The sequence below is a fragment of the Dromiciops gliroides genome, chromosome 2 (genome assembly GCF_019393635.1).
Source record: "Dromiciops gliroides isolate mDroGli1 chromosome 2, mDroGli1.pri, whole genome shotgun sequence".
NCBI lineage: Eukaryota > Metazoa > Chordata > Mammalia > Microbiotheria > Microbiotheriidae > Dromiciops > Dromiciops gliroides.
The window spans coordinates 198,504,283-198,528,707 of record NC_057862.1 but is presented as its reverse complement, the minus strand read 5'-3'; the positions used below and the strand labels follow the sequence as shown (position 1 = coordinate 198,528,707).

At 35.8% G+C, this 24,425-nt stretch overlaps 1 protein-coding gene across 1 annotated transcript in view; it reads left to right on the top strand.

Annotated features, from left to right (window-relative positions):
• The window catches only part of NPAS3 (neuronal PAS domain protein 3), a 1,138,615-nt gene that overhangs the window by 325,928 nt on the left and 788,262 nt on the right, over positions 1-24,425 (top strand). The window contains 2 exon segments of the mRNA XM_043988462.1: positions 1,209-1,453; positions 1,568-1,618. Of these exon segments, the coding sequence (XP_043844397.1) occupies positions 1,209-1,453; positions 1,568-1,618 (296 nt within the window).

Here is a 24,425-nt window from a genome sequence, read left to right as displayed (position 1 = left end):
TTGCAACATTAATATTATAGACACTTCTACAATGCACTTTTATTATTATGCCTTATTTCTTTTCTTTTTTGCACTATAGTTGGATAAAAATGACAAAAGAACCCTGAAGAATTTTTAAAAATATTGACCCAAATGACAAATTTTAAAATGAATAAATATGGGAATTGAATGATTCTTCTGTTCTGAATATTTAGTCTGAACCTTAGTAACTGAATTTACCCATATTTTAAGAGCAAGATTTAAAAAACTGTTACAGAATTTATTTACTTAGTTCTGATATGTTAAAAAAAAATCAGTGTTTTCAGTATGTGCTGTTTAATTCAACCTCTGGACAATAAGTTATTTAACAAGCCATATATTTTTGTTTCCTTGGGAGCTAACATATGCTTCTTCAACTGGCACAATTTCAAAGGAAAAGTAATTGTCAAATTAAAATGTTGCCCTGAAAACTAAAACATTTAATATGACTAGTTCAGATGAGGGATGCTAGTTAGATAATTTGGAATTTTAAAAATAATTATGTAAAAACAAAATTGGATTCTGTATTTAGAAACTTCCATTAGTCTAGTATCTGCCTGTAGCAGCTATGGAATTATTTAATTCTATAAATGTTCAGCCAAACTCGTTTTTGGCATCTACAGTGAGATATACTTTAAAATTGACAGAGTTGTGAAAACATTTTGTTTCCACTGTGAACATTTTTATAGAGTACTGCCATGTAAAAAGTTGAGTAAGTTCCAACTCCCTGAATACTGCCAGGCCAATCTTTTCCTTCCCCTATTCTAGTTTCTCTTTCCCCTTTCTCCTTCAATGAAAGCATCCAATAAAGACAGTTCAATGAACAATTCATTAAGTTGAGAACAGAAGTGTCAAAGCCGGCACAATCTCCTAATTAACTGAGAGTTGATTAACGTCAGCCAAATCGTATACAAACTAAGGGTATATGTGTAAGTGTATGCAACAATAAACGGAATATGGAAAAACCTTGCAAACAACAACGTAGCGTCAGTTATTTCAGTCGTTTAGCCATTAAAGCATTACAGAATGTCATGGTCATTGTATAAATAGAAATTTTTGTGAAACTCACATCTGAAAAAGACATTTATGGGGATTACTGAAGAAACATCGAAACCAGGAAGCAAGGTATAACTGAATGAAAGATATTTCCAGAATTACTAACCACTATTCTCATTTTTATCTGCTTGCAGTTTACAAGCCTTGAGAAAGGAAAAGTCCCGAGATGCTGCTCGCTCCCGTCGGGGAAAAGAGAATTTTGAGTTCTATGAATTGGCTAAATTGTTGCCGCTTCCTGCAGCTATCACCAGCCAGCTTGACAAGGCGTCCATCATCCGACTTACAATTAGCTATCTGAAAATGAGGGACTTTGCAAATCAGGGAGATCCTCCATGGAACTTGAGAATGGAAGGACCTCCACCCAATACTTCAGTTAAAGGTATGATTTAGGGTAGTTTTTTTCTGTCTGGAATATGGTAGTCTATCGTAATCTCTCTATTGAAATGTTTACCATCATCCTTTCTTCTTTTCCTGCATATCAAATCCTTTAAAGGGATACAAATGTGGAAATCTGAGGTCTGCATGAGAAAGACACCATGTGAAGGTGAAATAAACCTCTTTTATTTTTATTTTATTTTCAAAAACTGTCAGCCTAAGTAATCTATTACTTCTTATAAGGTGTCAGAGAAATTAGTTTGAAATGAATTGCATTGAAGTGCTTTTTTGTATTTAATTTATGCCATGCTAATCCATATAAAATCTTTCTGTGGGGTGGGGTATGGGAATGTTTATTAATGGAGAAGAGCTAGCTGTGCGACCCTTGGCAAGTCACTTAACCCCCATTGGCCCGCAAAAACAAAAAAACAAAACAAAAATGGAGAAGAGCTAATATTCTCAGCTCTACATGGAAGTAGATGAGAACAGGACTTAGTTTTGTTTTGGTTTGGTTTTGGTGGGGCAATGAGGGTTAAGTGACTTGCCCAGGGTCACACAGCAGGACTTAATTTTAACGGGCATTTTGGATTTATAGATTTATTGAATGACAAAATGCCTGCATTTCAGTTTAAAGGCTGTATTTATACGTATTGAAACTGTGATAACCTAAAGGTTGACATACATAACCATTTAGAAATGTCCTCCCAATCCTTAATGCATTTCTCATTATTTTAAAAAATTTAATATTTGAACCCTCCTTCAGTCTTCCACACAATGATGGATTTTTTTCCCTTTTCTTTAATGTTGCTATTAAGTTCTAGTAGTTCGTTATATATTTTGAGTACCAAATGTTACCAGGACAATGCGATTTTAAGCCTTTGGATGTGTGTAAATGTGCATATCCATATAGATGTGCTTATTTAGAAATGTGTGTAGTATAAACGTGTTTCAGCCATTGATCTTGTATCCCTAAGGGAGTGTAAACTAGGCAAAAGGGCTCTCTGTAGTAACTGTTAGTCTTGGCCTGACACATGAAAGCTTGGGGGCGGGGGGGGGGGGGGGGGGGCTGGGATTAAGGACAGGCATGTGGATGGTTGTTGCAGGTAACCACTTCTGAGGGATGATAGGGAGTCTCTGGTTATGTGTTTGCTTCTTGACAGCTAGCTATTGAGCAACATTGGTGTTGGCAGCTGAAGCAGCTTTCACTTGCCCTCCTGGCTAGAGGAAAAAGTACTAGTGGGGAGCTGTCATCTTTTATATAGGATTGAGATTGATAGGAAGGGCAAAAAGCAGTGGTCATTTACCAGGTTCTTTAAACCTGGTAAAGCATGAAGACATGTTTGTGTACATAGGTGTATGTCTGTTCACATATTTACATCGACATGAATATATGGATTATATTTACCTATATTTCCTAGAAAAGGAGAGCCAGAATTTAGGGTGTAACAGGTTATTTTCTTCTAAAGTGTAAGAAGAACATTCAAAGCTTGAGCAGAAGACATTGAATAGATATCTTTGTGTTTCTCAAGATCAAGGTTAGAGTGATCTCTTTCTCTCTCTCTCTCTCTCTCTCTCTCTCTAGCTATCAAGCCATCATCTAGCTATGCACATACTTATTAAAAGAACCCCTTAAAATTTTAAATCTAGGCACTTTTATATTGGATTTACTTTCCTATTTTCTCTAACATCATAGCTTTGTATACCTTCTTTCTGAGGAAACTAGTGATCAGCTAAGCTCAATAAATGTAGGTAGCAGTTCAACTAAATGCTTTAATTGTAGAGAAGTGGTGGCCACCATCATCATCATTGTCATCTTCATCCTCCTCCTCAGTTTACTAAATCACCTCTGCTAGGGTTTCAAAGCAGTAAAGCTTCCATTCTATTAGGGATCAGAGCATGTAGAGAAATGTAGTGCAAGGAAATCTGAGAAAGGATAGATGGTAGATCAAAAAAAAAAGGTTCACAGAGGACGTGAAACCTGAATTAAGCCTTAAAAATTCTTAGAGGCAAAGAGGAGGAGAAATGAATTCTAGACATGGGGAGTGATTTGTGCAAATAGACAGGGGAAAGAAATGAAGTATGGAATAAAGAGATCTAAAAATCGAATTTAGGTGGAGTGTAGAATTCATAAAGGATGGTTGTATGAAGCAAGTCTTGAAAAGAAAGTCAGAGTCACATTGTGAATGGTCTTAAAATCCAGATGAAAGAGTTTGTATTTTATCCAGAGACAGAATATTGCTTTTCAGGGATTTAGTTTCTTTGTGATACAAGTGGACCTTCCTGCTCACCAAATTTCTAGGTACAATGCTGTGAAACTCTGAAATTGAACTTGTTATTAATCAAGTGATATACCACTACAGCCAGGTAGCTCAGTGGAGAGAGCACTGACTGGCCTTATCTGGCCTCAGACACTTACCAGCTATGTAATGCTGGGCGTCACTCCACCCACTTTACCTCCATTTCCTTATTTATGACAAATCACTCCAGTATCTTTGCCAAGAAAACCCAAGATAAGGTGACTGTTAGGCATGATTGAACAACAATAACAAACTAAGATTTACAAGGCACTTTACAAGTTTTGGGTCAGCTAGGTGGCTCAGTAGATATAGCTCTTGGCCTGGACTAAGAAAGACCTGAATTCAAATCCAGCTGCAGACATTTATTGGCCGTGTGACTCTGGGCAAATCACTTAACCCTGTTTGCCTCAGTTTCCTTATCTGTAAAATGAGCTAGAGAAGGAAGTGCCAAACCATTCCAGTATCCTTGCCAAGAAAACTCCAAATGGAGTCACAAGGAGTTGGATATGACTGAAATGACTAAACAACAACATACCTCTACAGTTGAAGAACAACTAAAGACTGGGGCTCATCAATAGGGCCAGTAATGGAAGAATGATCTAAACCCTGAATACATATACCTGTGATTCTCCTTGCATGGTTGTCATAATTGCTTGGGCAATAGAAGCATGAAAATTTCATTTTCCATTATTTTACTTAGTTCATCAGTCCCTTCCTATTCTTCTACACATTGTAATGAAGGCTTTAGCTATTTTGGCCTATGCCTCCTGTATCATGAATGTTTTACTTGATTAGATCTTATGTAATGAGTAGGTGGTCAGTGGTAGTCAATGACCTGATCTCTTTGGGGGGCCCAGAAGAAAAATAACTACATATCTACACAAAGATTATTAACCTGTGCCTTTGCCTCCTAACTTCATTTGTCACCATTAACTATGGATTAAGTGAATGAGAAAGCAATCCTTTGAATTCATGTGGAACACTTTCTTTTATTTTGATTTTTTTTATTTTTTGGTGGGGCAATGGGGGTTAAGTGACTTGCCCAGGGTCACACAGATAGTAAGTGTCAAGTGTCTGAGGCCAGATTTGAACTCAGGAACTCCTGAATCCAGGACCAGTGCTTTATCCACTGCGCCACCTAGCTGCCCTGGAACACTTTCTTTTTGTTATTGGGTATTAGGTACCAGCAGGAGAATTTAATGCTACTGTCTTTTTCCCCAAAAAAAATCTAGTCTGCCAGAAGATAATCCATGAGTCAGAAAGAAAAACAAAGAAAGGAAGCAGGGATAGAATTGTGAAATGCCAAAGAAATGTTTTTAATTGGATAATAAGGAAAAGGAATTGAGATGGATAACTTCAAAAGAAGAATGAAGTAGAAGATTTAAAAACATATAGAGATTAGAAGAAGAGAGACATTTAAAGAAGAGGTTGATTATTGCAATAGAAAAATGAGAGTTTTTAGAAAAGAATCTTTTAGATTCTAAACACATTGTGGGTAGGAAATGTGTTGTCATCCATTCCCTGAAGTATGCCTTTAGTAAGTTCAACCCATTCATCATTTAATTATGAGGACTTTAAAAGAAAAAAAAGAAAATGGTACAATCTCATTGGATTCAATTATCAAATAAATTTGATAAACTTTGCAACAAAACTTTAATTTGCACCTACTAGAGCCACTTTGCTAGGCACTGAGGTACAATGACAAAATGAAATGGGCTTTGCCCCAAGGTATTCATGTTCTACTGAAGAGTGAAAAATGATGGTTTCATTGATAGAAGTGAAGTTGCAATGGGGACCTGGGAATAAGAGCATGAGAAGGGATGATGATTAGTATTTGAAATGTTAAGTTCATATGACGTGTGTATATATATATAAAAACATATATGTATATATACACATGTATGTATAACACATATACATACACATATATGTTTGTGTCTCGATATACACACATATATTTGATATAAGAGTAGAGAAATGCAGGACAGAATATTGAGTTAAAACCTCTAAATGATTTAAACCTTTAATGATTCTACACCATTTTTCTTGGCTTTTAGAAGTTGGAAGTTATAATATGGGGACTTTGCATTAGCTATTTCTACTGTATTACATTTTAAAAGAACTAGAAAAATCATAATATGTGCGTGTGTCTACATACATTTCATGACTTTTCTAGTTCTTTTTAAATGCAAACTTGTAGCTTATCCTAATGAAACATTCAAGTAATAACATCAAAAGACAGTAACTTCCACTTATTAAGGTACAATTTTTTTTAAATTTAAAAAAAATTTATTTTTAAGTGAGGCAATTGGGGTTAAGTGACTTGCCCAAGGTCACACAGCTAGTAAGTGTTAAGTGTCTGAGGCTGGATTTGAACTCAGGTAAAAAGTTCCTATGGCTAAACAAGTATATGCTATGGTATCTAGATCTAGATCTAGATATATGTGTATGTATGTATATATACATATCCCATAACATTGTATGAATTATGTTTCATAATCCTACAATAAAATGATAAATATTATATTTTATTAGTCACTGAGCAATTTCTTTATAAGATTTAAAGGCATTTGGAAATATATATGATATATTAGTTATGCTTTGTAAATAGCTATTTCTTTTAAAATACAGTGTGCCATTCATGTTAATAATTAAATTTCAAAGCTTAAATTTAAATTTGTCCCAGGATGCTAATAGGAATTCATCACTTTAATTTAGCTTTTCAGAAAGGTCCTTTATGCTGCCCTATATTCATCACAGCTTTTCTTGAAAGTCTGTGAAAGATGATGAGTTTATTTTGTGATGTCCATTGTATATAGATTATTCCAAGTTGTGCTTGCAGAAGGAACACTTAGGTGACAGTGTGTAATGTGTCCTGAGTCAATTACTTCATGGAAATAATATGTTAAGCAATTGGAAGGTATCAGATAGTTTTCTCCATTATTTTAGAAATATCTGTATTGTTATAATACAGATCAAATCTACAATGAACATTATGCATTATTCAAGAAATGACCAGGCATTCTCAGCAGTGTTTCAGTTAAATAACTGATGATTGTAACCTTTAAAGAAATATCATTGTGGTGACTGTTGGTAAATCACTTCTCCATTCATAGTAATCTTTATTTAGAGGCTATCTAGAAACCATTATATCTTTTATTAATCTTAAAAGGAATAGCTGCTGATTTGACATTTGCTAAAACTAGATAAATTTTCTGTCTTTCTAATACAGCAAATCAGTCCATTTTGTGAACATGTCATCTGCGATACTCTTACTCCAGAAATATGAACGATTATAGGCCTATGTTTATTTTCATTTAAATATTACACTTTTAAAATCATAAGATTGTTATACATATGTTAGGGAACAATGCTAAAATATGCACAACATATGACTGACATTTAAAATCTTCAGAGAAAGAAATCAACGGATTTGCAAGACACCTCGTGTTTAGAAATAAACTGAACCATATTTGGTACAGAACTTGACTGTCTGCATTTAATTCTTAGTGAGTAGGTCATCTCTTCTAATAAAATCTGCTTCTAATAAGCCCTGTACCATCACAGGCACTATTTTGAATAAAGTGGGTGGATATGACAGAAAGTTGAGACACTCAGATCACTATTTAAGTAATGCATAGTCTATCCTTAGCTTGTACCTGCTATCTTACCTAGAAAAAGATGTTTGACAAGTTCATTTAAAACAGTTGATGGGGAGCAACCCAAAACAGAACTGATTCCAAAGTCATTTCATGGGTTAAACCTGTAATGATTGTCCTCCAAACCTGAAATAGCATTTTCTGAAACACATCTCTGTTTCAGCAGTAAGGCAGTGATCCCAGAGGATTGTCTGAGTGATGAGCAAACGTTCTCCAATATGATTTTGTAAAAATGTCTCATATCACAAGTAGACCAGAGATCAGGCAGGGCCCTTTCTGGTACTTTACCCTGTGTCAACTTATGTTTACTTTCATCAAGAGAAAGTCTTAGATATTGCCCCATTTGATAGCCTGTTGTTATCTAAAACCATATGAGATGGAAGCCTTCTAGAACTAGATTTTATTCATGTATTCCTATCCCTCTGCCCTTTCCTTCCTTCCTTCCTTCCTTCCTTCCTTCCTTCCTTCCTTCCTTCCTTCCTTCCTTCCTTCCTTCCTTCCTTCCTTCCTTCCTTCCTTCCTTCCTTCCTTCCTTCCCTGATTATACTCTTATTTCCTAAACAATGCACGCATTTGTTGTCAGGGCAAGCTAAAGAGAATGCTCAGTATCCAGCAACATGTCTCTTTCTAATCTTCGACTATCAGTTTGATCATCTCCATTATTTTGGCCTTATGCTAGTTCCAAACACATCCATTAAAAATCCACAACAGAACCAAGTGTTAACTGATAACCACCTATACAAAGACCTTCAAGGAAATGTTCTTTTCTGTTTATTTTGATGGCACGTGCCCAATTTTATCAGGGTATAAAAAGTGTAATAGGATATAATTACATTTTCTCAGGTCTTAATCCAAGAATGCTTTTTAATTATGTGTTATTATCCTCTTTTTTCTTTTGGGTGATGTTAGGACTTTGGACAAGAGTTCATTTAAAAGAATTAACCCCTTTATTTTCCATATATAGCCTCATGATAGAACATGTAGCATGAGTTTGCTTATAGTACCATATTGACATCCTTTATACTTGCCATGAAGGGTTTTTCCCTGGGCATATAAGGAGAAGGGTGAATGAAGAATAAATCACTATACTCTATCATCCTAACACCCTCTAACTTCAGGCTTTATCAATGGGAGCTTCATGATGTCTTCAAAGGTAGCATCAATTTTTTGTTATTATTATCATTATTACTGTATTATTACAGTAATTTCCAACCTTTTTCTGTCTATAACAAACTGGTAAATTTCCAGAATATGGACTAGTTTGTTTGAGAAGGGGAGAATTCTCAGTTTTAGAACTTAAAGCAGTATTAGAGGTAATTACTGGACAATCAGAACTCAAAGTGGACTTAATTATTATCAGGTACCCATATTTTTGCACAAAAAATGCATAGTGGTATTACTGGGATTAGACCCTTTAGTCATTGGATCATATAATTATAGATTTATACCTGGAAGAGACTTCAGGGGCTATCCCGTCTACAGCCTCTATAAATGAGGAAACCGGAGCCCAGAGAGGTTAAGTGATCTTCCCATTGTTACACAGGCCATAAGTGACAGAGGCATGTCCTTTGATTCCAAAGGCATAATCCAGGGCTCTTTCCACCATACCAAAGAGGTTATCACCTTCAGCCTAGCTATATATCAATTTAACCATCTGTTCATCTATACTCATTCCCTTCAAGTTCACTGATTTTGTTTCTATAAGGCCTTCTTGTGAGATATATGCAGAAAATAATCAATATGCTGATAGATATTTATCAATTTCTGATGAGCAAACTCAGAAAGCATTTCAGGGCATTCAGAACCATCAAGATATTTGACTCTGAACTCAGATAAGTAACATGCCAAGTCTCCATTTACATCTAGGAGTCAAATGAGATAATGTATGTAAAACACTTTTGCAAAACTCAAAAATCTATATCAATTTCCTCTGGTGGTCTTGTTATTCCTCTTGCTTATTTATGTGGCTATTATTATTATTACAAGTAGAGAGAAGTTCTACTATCTTCTCATGCTTTTCTAAGGAAGCATATAGCTGCTGATGAATGAATTAATTGGTGTTTTGTTTATTATCTTTTCCCAATTGCAGGAACCCTCCCTGAGCAGACCTCTTTCAAAGTATGTGGATATTTTAGTAAAAGAGAGGTCGTCAGACACATGAACTCTAGCTGTGCTTTCTCTTCTCTACTAGGGTTTCTACCACCTTAGAGTCACAAAATTTCAGAGTTAAAAGAGACTTCAGAGTCCATGTAGCACATTCTTCATCTCTAGACTTCTTTTCTCACTTTGGTATCTTCTCTTCTCCCCCATTCAAGGTGTTCAGTAGTAATGAGATGTCTCAGATGAAAAGATGGCCTTTTTTCCTTACTAAGGTGAAGCCCTTGATCCCATTTTAGCCTGAAGATTGACCCTTCACTTTTATCTTCAGTCTCTCCCTATATACTAGCCCCATCTGTGCTTCCTAAAAATTCCTATGTCTCCCTCATCCAAAAACAAACAAAATTACTTGCTCGATCCAACCAGCCCTACTACCCATTTTCCTTTATCTTTTCTCACCTCAGATGAACTCATTGAGAAAACTATTTATACCAGGTTTCTCTGTTCCCTTTCATCTCACTCTCTTCTAAACCTGCAGTCTGGTTTTGGATCTTATTATTCAATTAAAACTGCCCTCTCCAAAGTTACCAGTGATCTCTTAAGTGTCAAATCAAATGCCCTTTTCTTAATCCTAATGCTTCTTGACCTCTCTGTAGCATTTGATACTCTCGATTATGTTCTCCTTTTGGAAAGTCTCTCCCCTCTAATTTTTGCTTCAACACTCTCTTTTGGTTGTTCTCATACACATCTACCTTCTCCTTTTCCATCTCCTTGGCTAGATGTTCATCTATATCATGATGATTCACTGGTTTTCCCAAGACTCTGCCTTGGTCCCTCTTCTCTTTTCCCTCCATATGTATATTACATCACTTGATGATTTCATCCTCTCCCAAGGATTCAATCATCTCTATGCAGATAGAGGCATATACATAAACATATGTACATATACACACATATATATCTGTGTGTGTTTGTGTGTATATTTATATATCCAGCCTTAGTCTATCTCCTGAACTCCATTCCCACATCATCAACTGCTTTTTTGACACATTGAACTGGATGTTTCATAGGCATCTCAAACGCAATATGAATATTTTCCCAGTTACCTAGGGTCACAACCTGGATGTCATATTCTCAACTCCTTACTGTCACTCCATATAGTTGTCCTTTTGCCTCTTGGCATTCTATTTCATGATATCTCTTCTATATGACCTCTCTACTAACTGATATAACCCCAACCTTAGTTTAGGTCCTCATCCCCTCTCATTGGACTATTGTACCAGCTTCCTTAATTGTTCTTCCTGAATTGAGTCTCTCCACAATTTATTCTTTAGAGGTGTCGAAGCTACTTCCTTAAAGCTCATATCTAACCATATCACCTCTCTACTCAATAATTTCCAGTGACTACCTATTACTTCCAGATATAATATAAAGTCCTTCATTTGGCAATGAAAGATCTTCACATCCCAGTCCCTTCCTACTTTACAAGGATTCTTATACTTAGTTCTCTGCATCATCCCTATGTTTAAGCCATACTGACCCACTTACTGTTTCTGACACATGATATTCCATCTTCAATTCCCTATGCCTGGAATTCTCTATCTTACCTTCACTTCCTAACTTCTCTGGATTTTTTTCAAAAATCAACTTAAAGCCCACCCCCACAATAAGTTTTTCTTGCTAATTCCCCTCTGAGATTAATTTTCATTGATTCTATATATTTCTTGTATTACCTAGTTATTGACATGTTTCCCCCATTAGATTATGAGCTCCTTGAGGAAAGGGACTATCTTTTGTCTCTTTTTATACTCTGTTGTTCAGTCACATCCAATTTTTCATGAACGGATTTGGGGTTTTTCTTGGCAAAGATATTGGAGTGGTTTGCCATTTCTTTCTCCGGATCATTTTATAGTTGAGGAGACTGAGGCAAATAGTGTTGCTCAGGATAACATAGCTTAGTAAGTCTCTGAGACCAGATCTGAATTCATGAAGATGAGTCTTCTTGACTCTAGGCTTAGCACTCTATCCACTATGCTACCTAGCTGCCCAGATATGTATAAGTAGGGTCAGGAAGACCCAAGTTTAAATCTAACCTCAGATATTCTCACTAGCTTTGTGACCCTGGGCAAGTCACTTAACCCTGTTTGCCTCAGTTTCCTAATCTGTAAAATGAGCTAGAGAAGGAAATGGCATACCACTCCAGTATATTTGCTAAGGTGGGTCAGTGTGTCCTGCAACTCACAGCTTTATAGATTTGGCTAAAGAATAGAGAGAGGCTCAGTAGTTCATCCAGGATCACACAGCCACTCTGTATGAGACTAACATTGAGGTGAGACTAAACCTGAGGTCTTCCTTGTCCCAAGGGGAGCCCTCTATAAATGCTGCTTCTCTTGATCAAATTAATATATAATTGAAAGAATTTTTAAAAGGAAAATATGTAATTTTAACAAATTTTTACATTTCTCTAGTTTTCTGCAGAAGTTGTATGGGATCAGTCAATCAATAAATATTTAATATGCTTATCAAATAGCATTCTACTTGGTACTCTGGTTCAAGTACAGTGAATTAGTACTCAACACTTCTTAGGACACTGGGGGGAATCAAGAAACTTCTAATACTATTCTCTAATTAAAGCATGCATGTTGTTTTTTCATGTGTGATTTTACAGTCTGGAGATTGAGAGAATATGTTTAATTTGGGAACTGATGAGAAAACAGACTCCATACATATTTTGAATTCCATATAAATGTTTTAAAATATATCCCTTCTTTAAGACTTGATAGTTACTAGTTTTTAAAGGCAATTTTTAGCAGAAAAAAAGCAAAATGGCCATCAATACTCCTTGTTGCGGAGAAAAATTAAATTGGCTCAACCTAAATTGTCTAATTTAGACAGTGAGATAAAAGAGAGGAAAGGGGAAAGAAGATTTTATATGTATATGGATGTGGGAAAGCATGCAGGTTTACCTTGCTTTGTGCCTCTCTCATTGAGCAGAAGCTTCCTAGTTACACATTTGATAAAGTGTAGCCTCAATCTGATTTGCATATTTGATGCATGGCTTTGCACATCCTGCATTGCCTGTAGCAAGTTCCTTTGCTAGAAACCTTTAGTAGTTCAATCAGTGGTATGCTCTCATTCTCTCCAAGTAGGCAGTCTGTTAGAATCTTCATGATGTGAGTTAGGCCATCATGGAAGTCAACAAATATCTGTGGGCATTGGTCTACTTCACTTTAAGGGATAATAATGTTTTTACTATTCAGTGCAGATCAAGGAGCACTACCATTTTCTTACTTTTCAGGGGGGGAAAATCCACCAATCTACTTGGGGTTTCCAAGTTAGGGGGTTTAGCTAAATACTTTGGTGTATACCTTTTAATAAACCTTTGTCTATTTAAACCTTTATGTCCAGTAGAGTCCATGAGCACTTTGAATAAAATGAGAAATTTCTATCTGATGTATATTAACACATGCACTCTTTTAAATGACTATGCAAAGTCCTGTTAATTTTATGCTTTCAATTAGAAATCAATTCAATTTTAGACTTATCTAGCATTTACAATGGCAAAGTGGAGAATACAAAGGAAAAATCAAACTAGATCTTTGCCCCCACGGAGAAGATCGTTTTAAGACAGATATGCCAACAACTATAATATATGGTATGATATGAAAGTTCAAGAGATATAATAAACGAGCTATGTTTGTTTAGAGGCAGAAAAAATCACTTCTGACTGGGGTAATTAGGGAAGGATTCATGAAGGAAGTAGCTTTTTAGCTGAACTTTGAAAGATGAGTAGTAATTGTATAAAGTCAGAAAATTATCCAACTTTAAATGGATCGTAGAAGACATCTAATCTAAGCCCCTCTCTTTTTATATAGGGATATTGAATCTGGAGAGGTTGAGGGGCTTGCCCAAAGTCAGAAAACTAATTCATTAATGAGAGAATTGGGTCTATAACCCAGGACTCTTGACTCGGATTCAATATGTTTTCTATAGCAAAATATGTGTGGCATGGAGTTGAGGGATAAGGGTTAAGAATTGGTTTCAAATCTTACCTCTTAACATCACTAAAATTGTGGCCCTAGGAAAGTAACTTAAAGTTACTATGCCTTGGGAAAAATCTCTAGATCTTATGTATTAAGTCAATGACAGGTTCATGTTGGTAAAGGGAGGTCCCCACACCAAGGAAGGCATAGTTGCTTTGAGGCAGAACATTGTATTTGAGGTAGCTTCCAATATAAGACCAGAAAAAGGTCTCATAAAGGCTGTTTCTATTCATCATTTCAAAATTGACCATTTTGTCTGAAATGAGAGGTCAGCTGAATTCCAGGTAAACAACATGGCCAGATGTTTTTCACTGAATTAGCCAATTGTTTGGCCACAATGTAGGCATCACCTCAAAGAATATTGAAGAATACTGAGGTCATCTTTGGGGGGGTTACAAATATCAATAACTTTGACTGAACATAGATCTTGAAATCAATATAGCATTTTTTTATCTTAAATACACATATGATTTCAATGTAGTACCAAGGATGATGTCTGAATGTTATTTTTAAAAAATACTCTACATAGTGCTCAGTAGATGTTTTTTCCTTATGTAATTAGTTCCAAAATATTATTTTTTTTTCCAAATTGATTAAATTTATTTCCAAAATAGTATTTATCCACAAGCATGTATTTTAATTGTTTGTATACATCTGCTTTGGATAAATAAGGTTCAAATAGGTTAAAGCCCATAAACTCACTAACATTTTAAAGGAATTGTGGTTATAATATTGGTATCCCAGCTGTCAAGTTAGTGCTGTGAAGGCCACTCCTTTTGAAGAATATATATTTTTAATAGAGTGGCAAAAATGCTATAAATGAGGCAGGCTGATGATGTACATTCTGATTACTCGGACCCAATCCCAAATAACATAAAATATCAACACCATATAGTCATGAATTCATTCATTCAGTCAGTCAAGATGTATTAAGTACTTGTGATGTAGCAGGGTTACAAAGAAAGACTAAATATAGCCAAAGTCTAATGGGAGAGACAACATGCAAAGAACGATGCACAGACAAGCTATGTATAATATAAATTGGAGATGATCAACAAAAGAAAGGCAGCAGAGTTAAGGGTGATACAGAAAAATTTCCTATAGAAGGTAGGATTTTAGTTGAGACTTGAAAGATGCCAGGAAAGAGATTGGAGGTAGAGAAATGGAAGGAGAGAATGTTAGGCATTCAGAGCACTAAAGGTAGACTTATTTCCCAAGTCTTCTTGTGGTTTGGTGTAGGTATAAAACCCCCCAATATTTATGTTTAAAATAGTTATTAACCATTAATATCTGTGTGTTTAAAACTTTGTAGTTTGCCTTTACATAAGTACTCAAAATACTTATTGAATTACATTAAATTGAATAAATTATATAAATGTGTATATACACATATATATGTTTATGCATGTATATATGTGTGTGTCTATCTCTGTTTCTATCTATCATCTATATCTATATCTATCTATATCTCTATCTGTATCTCTATCATCTCTGTCTCTCTATCATCTCTATCTATCTCTATCTCTATCTGTATATCTATCATCTCTGTCTCTATCTATCATCTCTATCTATCTATATCTCTATCTGTATCTCTATCACCTCTGTCTCTATCATCTCTATCTATATCTCTATCATCTCTGTCTCTATCTCTCTATCATCTCTATATCTCTATCATCTCTGTCTCTATCTCTCTATCATCTCTATCTATATCTATCTGTATTTCTATCATCTGTCTCTATCTCTCTATCATCTCTATCTATCTCTATCTCTTTCTGTATCTCTATGATCTCTGTCTCTATCTATCATCTCTATCTCTATCTCTATCTCTATCACCTCTGTCTCTCTCTATCATCTCTCTCTATCTATATCTCTATCATCTCTGTCTCTATCTCTCTATCATCTCTATATCTCTATCATCTCTGTCTCTATCTCTCTATCATCTCTATCTATCTCTATCATCTCTATCTATCTCTATCTATCTCTATCTCTATCTGTATCTCTATCATCTCTGTCTCTATCTCTCTATCATCTCTATCTATCTCTATCTCTATCATCTCTGTCTCTATCTCTTCATCTATTTAGGCCTGTATCTAAAAAAGGTGCTATCAGACAAACAGTTGCTGTCCTGGGGGATCCTCAACAGATAACCCAAATGTCACATGTCACTGGAGAGGAGGGATCAGAAAAATTAACGGAGACCTCTGCATGCTTTAAAGTCCAAAAGTAGAAGAGGAGACTGGGTAGGGGGAGGGGAGAGTCTCATGTAGTTTCTTTCATGTAAATTAGCACAAAAAAGAAGGAATGAAATTTTATTTCACGTATGAAGGCAGTCATTTCTTGGGTTGCTCACTCAATGTTTTAGCAGAACAGCTGTTCTGTACAATGTGGCTTCCTGCAAGCAACATTTCTACTGCTCAGAGAATGGCACCCTGCCAATGAGAGAGCCCAGACCAACCCCTAAACAACAAAAAAACCCCAATCTTTTGTCAACGACTCTAATAATTTGTACAATTCAGGAAAGGGGGGAGTTGCATGGTCTTTGCAGATGTGCATTTATGATGCTATTTTTAAGCAGAACAGCATGAAAGAATAAATTCATACGAATCATACGTTGATCATTCATTTTAAGCATTTGGCTTCTGTTCCTGCTAAAATTTCATTCCTTGTAAAGAAAACACAGCCAGCCTTGAAACGAGGTAAGGCAGTATGTGACACAATGAAATTCGCCATTTTCAGCCCTGCCATGCCCCCTGAAAAATAAAGAACTTTGTGGGTATTATCCTCCCCATCCCCAAGCAGATAAATACCAGTTTGCTGATCCCCTCACAGGGGAACCTTGTTTATCCTTCAGCATTCTGAGGAAATAAACTCTTAATGAGTCTGAGTTTGAATTTATTTTTTTCAGCTGTCCATTCTCTGAAAATGAGCTTAAGTGCTGAAAGAAATGCCAGAAACTTATTAATTCTCTATAGTTCTGAAACATCAGAGCCAGGCAGTTTTGTGTAAATAGTGCCAATTCAGAAACTCATGATCCCAGTTTGGGATCTGTCCTTTGGATTATAACCCAAAAGCTACCCCAGTAGGACCAACCCAGGATTGACTCTATGGAGCACTTCCTCTGATAGAAACAAGACAGTAAAACACAACTCTGCAGAGATAACAGACCCTTGGGGAAAGACTATTAAATGGCAACTGCTGCCTTCTGCCTCAACAAATGAATAGAACCCAGCTCCCCTACTTCCTCATACTGGCTCTGACACATTACTTATGTGACCTTGAACAAGTTAATTAACTTCTTCATGCTTCAGTTTCCTCATATGTACAATGGAAGGGCTGGGCTATAAGTCTTTTAAGGTTTTTCTTGGATCTAAATCTATTATCCAAAGATGCCACTTGACTTACCTTGACCTCAGTTCCCTTGTCTGTACAGTGGGAGCTTTTGTACTAAATGGTCTCTAAGCTTCCTTCCATTTCCAAATCTCTGATCCAACAATCCTATAGTCATCATTTTTTTTAACATTTTTAACTTCTAGGTTGATCCTATAAACTATTTTCTTTCTTTCTTTCTTTTTTTCTTTTTGGTAAGGCAATTGGGGTTAAGTGACTTGCCCAGGGTCACACAGCTAGTAAGTGTTAAGTGTCTGGGGCTGAATTTGAACTCAGGTCCTCCTGACTCCAGGGCCAGTGCTCTATCCACTGTGCCACCTAGCTGCCCCTGATTCTATAAACTATTAAACTATTATTCCCATTCTTACTGTTAAGGACTCCTTACAGTTAAGGGTTACTGGGTTTCTCATTATGATGATCATGCCTTAAGTTCTTTCCATGGATGTCTTTACAAAAGCAATTGCACTCTTTAGTTCAGGCTTAACTAAGTACCAGTGATCTGCTTGCTGTATAAACCTGTCAGAGAAGAAGAGATAGCCAATAGATTCAACATCGGTGGCCAAGGTACAACATTGGATGGAGATGGGTCAAGGCTAGGGTAACAATTTCAGTGAGGGTTAGAGATAATATAAAAATATCAGCAAGGAATGGAGATGATCACTATAGATTGATGCCTATTGTCAAGGGCTGCCATGATAATACTAAAGAGGAGGAGGAGGGGGGGAGAAGAGGAAGATCAGGAGATCTTGCAAGTTATCAGAAGATAACTTGCACTTATCTAGCATTTCATTGTTTGCAAAGCACTTTACAAATTCTAACTCATTTCATTCACCTAGGAAACCCTAGGAAGTAAGTGCTATTGTTATCTTCATTTCATAGATAAGAGAACTAAGACTATAAGGTCTATACCTTGTATTTGAATGCTAAAGAGCTTACTCTTTGGCTTTTAAATTTAATACTTCCATTTCTCAAACAGGTGTTTAAAATGTACTCAGTTGAATGAAGTTACAGGCATTCAACTAGAAGCATTTTTCCGAATTTAAAATAGTATTTACTCATATTTATATTCATGCTTCAAAAGCTCTAAAGTCTGATACTTTGGACTTCTAAAGTGCTAAAATAGATTGTGTCTCTCCATATTGCTATAGACATGGCATTTAAACATTGTAAGTATTCTAAATTATTTCAAAATATTTCCTCATACTATAAAAGGTAAATGGCTTCAAGGTAGACTGACAGAATTGGAAAAAGTGTGTATAGAAAAAATAATTATCAATTAAAATTCGAGATAGTCACATTTGCATCTCATGTCAGACAAAGTAATAACCCCTTTCTGTTCAGTGGGAGAAGTACTTTATTTTATGCAATATATGTGAATTGGAAAATCCCCTTTTTTGTGAAATATTGTAAATATATAAGGAAATGTGGTAAATTAAGGGAATCCCCTAACAATAAAAAAAAATCCAATTCCTTTTCTAAGTAGTAGAACCCAGTATTCTCCTGAGTCTAAGTCTGGAATTTCACATGCCACCATATGAAAACTGAGCTCTACCTTTTTAAAAAATTGCATCAGCTCCAGCATGCATTTCTTCTATATGTATTACACAGGGTCCAGTTGTTCCTTGCTGCTTTATCTTCTTCTTTGACATTTCCATTTGTCCTCTAAACTGGTTTTGCCCTTGGCTGTCCTATTTCTCTGTCTGACAAGGAGATCAAGTGTTTGCTGGATAAAATGATTTCTGGGCTCTTCTGGACTCCTCATTGTGATGATCATTTTAACTTCTCTAAGAAGTGGCTATAATCAGAGTCAATGTCTTAATGTTTTTACTTTTATCCATTTCCCGTTTTTTTCACAGTCAGTATCTTATTTAAGGAAGTAAGGCTGAATCTATTGTAATTGCATGTTGTGTCTTCTTATCCTTGTCCTTCAAGTGTAATGTTAATTTTGACCTCTACTCCAACAGATCAATGATTTGACTGTACATTGACAGCCAGTTGATTATAAAGGGCCTCCCATATCAGTAAACCAGTCATTTCTCTCTGAAGCCTCTGTTTGGAAGATACTTCAGTGAGGAGAACTCACTATTTCCTGAGGCATCCTACTTCCTTATTGGTGTAGTGAAAAGGCGAGAATAAGCATTGATATTGTACCTACTATGTGCCAGTCACTGTACCCTCATTTGAGTCTCACAACAAAACTGGGAGGAGATGCTATTAATATCCTCATTTTACAGTTCAGGAAATGTAAACAAACAGATAAATGACTTGCCCAGGGTCAGAGAGCTAATAAGTATCTAGGGTCATGTCTTCATATCCACGGTCCTTGGGTTCAAATATCAACTCTACTACTATTGACCAATGTGAACTTGAGCATGTTAACTTCCCCTTTGTAGGGCTCAGTTTTCCCACCTGTAAAATGAAAGGGTCATAATAATAAAAATAAATAAATAAATAAATTTTGGGGCAGCTAGATGGCGCAGTGGATAGAGCACCAGCCCTGGAGTCAGGGGTACCTGAGTTCAAATCCGGCCTCAGATGCTTAACACTTACTAGCCGTGTGACCCTGGGCAAGTCACTTAACCCCAATTGCCTCACTAAAAAATAATAATAAAAATAAATAAATAAAATGAAAGGGTCAGATGTGATGATTTCAAAATTCTATATTCCCATTACTTCATTTATCCTGATTGGATTTTACATCCAAATGGTGATTCTGTTGCCTAGAAGATCTGTATGTGAAAAATATATGTAAACATTAAAATTAGATCAGATCTAGTTCCCTATTCTCATATCTTCGGTGGCAACCTAGATGTGACTGGAAGATTCAGTGGTTTCTACTAGACCCCCCAATCCATTTGATAGTGTGAGAGGCATGCATTTAGAAATACTACCCTTGGTGTCTGATGAAAGAGGATCCTTTTGAATCTTTGCCTCAGTTTAGTTCTGCCACTTGGTCATGTATATTTGAGTATGAAATTGAATTCATTTAATCATTCATATCACCTTTAGAGAGAAAAATGAGATGATGTTATATACTGTAATTGCCTTCCTCACACAACTGTTGAATTTAATAATAATAGTCTTTCTATGGAGTTTTAACATTTACAGAGTGCTTTACCAATATTATCTCATTTTGTCCTCACAACAGCCTAAGAGGTAGATGTTATTCTTCTTCATCACCATCACCATCATCATCATCACCACCATCATCCTGCATTGAACAATCATTTGTTCAACTACTTTTACTTTTAAAATTTGTTATTTTTTAATTTATGGAATAAAACAAGCATTTTCATAACATAGTATGTAATACAAAAATATGATAGCACCCATTTTATAGATGAGGAAACAGACTGGCAGAATTTAAAGGACTTGCCCAGGGTTATACATTTAGTAAGTATTTCTAGCAGAATTTGAACTCAGGTCTTTTTCATTCCACTGTACCACCAAGTGCCTCTACTTAGCTTAAAAAACTCTTTTGCTTTCCTAGAAGACATGCATTCATTTCAGTGAGTCAGTAAGCATTTATTAAGCATAGCCTACTGCTAGTGATACAATGGCAAAAGACAGTTCATGCTCTAGAGGAGCTCACAGTCTGATGGGGAAGACAACAACATGCAAAGAAATATGTACAATCTATATACAAGGCAAATAGGGGATAACCAATGGAGCAATAGAATTAAGAGGGATTGAGAAAGGCTCCTTGTAGAAGACAAGATTTTAGCTGGGACTTGAAGGAGGCCTAGAGGCAGAGAGGAGGAGGGAAAATACTCCATATGGTAGGTAATTTTTTTTTAGTATTTGATGACAATTTGTATCCAACACATTACTGATTCCCTGAGACAGATGGGCATGAAGATCTACTAATCTATTACTGTATTTGATATAATATCTATAGTGAATGATCTACTTTATCTGTCTCTTATCGTAGGTGGCTTGAGCTAGTTAGTTTATACCTAACTCTGAATGTCTAATGATAAAGGAAGCCATCTACTCAATCATTATATGAGTTGGTTTGTGTAACAAAAAAGAAACTTCCAAGCCATGTTCATGAACTGCAACACAACCTTAGCATAAGTTTACTCATGAGAAAGATGGAGAAAGAAGGTATGGTGAGCTAAGAATCACCATTGTAGTACTGACTTGGTAGTCAGAACACTTGGCTCCTGGATTTCCCACTTACTACTGCTGTGATCTTGAAAGGTTCCGTCATCCCTGTGGCTTCAGTTTCCTCATCCATAAAATCAGGGGGTTATATAGAGAACCTTGGAGGTTCCTTCCATTTCTAAATCTATGATCCTCTATTTTACTCTACAATTTATTTACTCCACAATTACTGCAAATATTGACATGCAGAGAAAGACTCATGATTCCTTACTCTAATACTCTAGTGATTTTTTTTTAAAGTTACATGAGTCGTAATTTGAAAAGAAATTCAGAAGTTTGTTCTTTTGAAATCTTCAAGGATTTCTCATTACCTCTTACGGAAAGTATAGAAGGTTGACTTTTGGTATTCAAGGCCCTTCACAGTCTAGGTCCAACATACCTGCCAAGTCTTATTTCCTTTTACTCTATTTCCATATTGTAGATTCAAGCCAAAACAGCCATCTTTTTGTCCTGGCATGCTGTCTTTTCTGATCTCTGTGTCTTTACTAACTTCACTCCAATCTTTGGATGGATTCCCTACCATCACCACCATCTGCATCTGTTAAATGTTTTCCCATATCCTCTTCCTTGAAGACCCCTCAAATACCGCTTCTTCTACGAGGTCTTTGCTGATTCTCTTTCCTTTCCTCCCAGTAAAAATCATCTTTACTTCTCTAATACTTCCAATACCTCTTGTGAGAATTGGAAGGTCAGTTCCTTGGCATCAGGAAGTAACGTTTGCTTGTGGGTACTGTTGATCAAAGCTACCAGCCAATTAGGTTGGAGCTGTGTGTGTGGGGACGGGATGTTTTCTGATTTTCACAGAAGGCTTGTGGGACGAAGAAGGGGCGAAGCTCTCTCTCTTTTGCCAGGACCTTGTGTGGAGTGGAGCAGAAATGCTGGCTCCCTTAGATAGATAGATAGATAGATAGATAGATAGATAGATAGATAGATAGATAGATAGATAGATAGATAGGCCTCTTTCTTTCTCCTCACCAAATTTTTATGCTCCTTAATAAATGCTTAAAAGTCTAAACTCTTGCAAAAGCTTCTAACTTATTGGCGACCACTCATTAGATATTTAGACAGCCTAGCTAGAATTTTAGCCACCTTACAGACAGGAACTATTCACTTTACCTCTCTCATATTATAATTATTTGTATATTTCTTTTTCCTCCTATTTCATCATAAGTTCCTTGAGAGAAGAGCCATGTTGTATTTCTCAGTCTTCTTAGGAATTAGTGCAGAGCCTTGCACATAGCAGAAGCTCAATAAATATTTCTTGTTTGTTATCAAATTGACACTTACATACTCTCCTGTACCATTGGTACAAACTCATAAACTGACTTACTCAGTGTCATATAAGTCAATTAGTGATTGATAGAATTCATAATCTCCACACTGCCAGCTTAACCTATTCTCCTGTGTGTTTTTTTTCCTCCTTTCTTTCATGCTAGCCCTTTTAACTTGTTTCTGTGGGATAACTTTCCTTTCCAGAGAATGCAGAGTTTCAGGATTTCAAGAGACCTTAGAGACTGTCTAGTCTTAAAGAATCTTTTTACAACATATCTGACAGGTGATCATCTGGGTTTTGCTTAAAAATGTCCACTACCCAAGGCAGCTTATTCTACTTCCTTGTAATTGTTAGGATTGTTTTTTCTTTAATTCATCCTAAATTAGTGACTTTTCAACTTCTTCCCAATTCTCTTTATTCTTTCTCTGGGCCAAGGAAAACAAATCTCCTTTTTCTTCTTTGTGTGCTTGAAGACAGTTGTCACCACCACCACCACTATCCCCTGACCAATAGAATTTTTCTTCTTCAAACAAAGCATGCTTGGATTTTTCAAACAACTTTTTAATTGGTATAACTTTTAGGACCTTTTAGCTTCTGGATCTAACTCTTCTGGAAATTTTCTAATTATCAAATACTTCCTAAAATGTGTTACCTCTCTATAACCAGACGTGGTATTCCTAGATGTTGTCTTCTAAAGGAAGACTATAGTGGGATCTTTTTTAATGCCAGTTAAATCATTAAGTCTTGCCTTTTAGGTAAAAATCATCATTTTCCAGTCTTCCGCTTCTCTGTGTCCACAAAAATGAACTTGTTTGAAACATCTAAGATTTCAATTTGACCCCTGCTTATTCTTTACAATCTTCTTTCTCTCTCTCTCTCTCTAATCTATAATGACCTTCCTTTTACCATTTCCTCTTGTTCTTCATCATGACTATACCTTTAAGATGTCATACTTCATGGAGGTGTTCAAAGAACTTACTGAATGATAGTTCCTCTGTACACAGAAGAGATGGCAAGGGAAATAAATAGCAAAACTGTGGGTAAGACTGCCTATAGATCTTACAGCATTTCACTTTGGAAATCTACTCAACAGGTAACACACAACATGGTAGACATAAAGGCAATAGAAAGTAGTTGCTGAGTTATACATAGCCCTTATACCATATGGAGGACAAACCTTTTGACCCAATGTAATTTTTTAAAAGACATTTCCTTTCTCCTCAAATCAATTGCTGAAAAGACTGGCTGACATTGGCAGGAAACTTAAATCTTACATAATTCACATTTTCTTCTTCATTGATTGTGTGCTGTGGCCTTGTCCATGCTAATTTTAGAAAACTCATTTGAAGAGATGCAGAATTAATACAAATTTGGTTCTTTTTAATATTAGAAAATTATGACAAAACCTAGGCCAATCAGATTAATTAAATAATCAATTATTTCTGATTTTTATTTTTAAATTAACCAACCACAAGTATTCCTTGAGATTTGTTTCTTTTCTTTTTTTCCCCCAAACCACCAATTTGGCTCCATCAGTTACATACTATGAAGCATTAATATACTTCTTAAATTTCACCTACAGACTAGTAGCATAAAAGGATATAAATTGGCTTCATTTAAATAGACTTTTAAAAAATGAACTGCCCTTAACACAGCTATAGACATAACAAATTGGAAATCATTGAGGAGAAAACACCTGATTATAAAGTATATCTAACTACATTATGTGTCCGTTTGGGAGATATAGAGGCATCTGATTAGATTCCACAATAGCTAAGGAGACAGAAGCTTCTGTGTGGAAGTCTTCTTCATTTGAAGCTGCTAATGATTTCATTTTAATGCCACCGTTTAGTTTCATACTGATCATTTATACTGACAAAAAGAAAGAAAAGAAAACAAGGAGCCTGTCATCAATCATTCATTTAATCAAGTAGCAAAAGTAGATAAATAAACATACTGAGTTAATTATTCTTCTGTATGTAATGATTGACAATAATGTTAATTTATTCCTATTTTTAACCCTTTGGTATATAGTATAGTTAGAATTAATAGA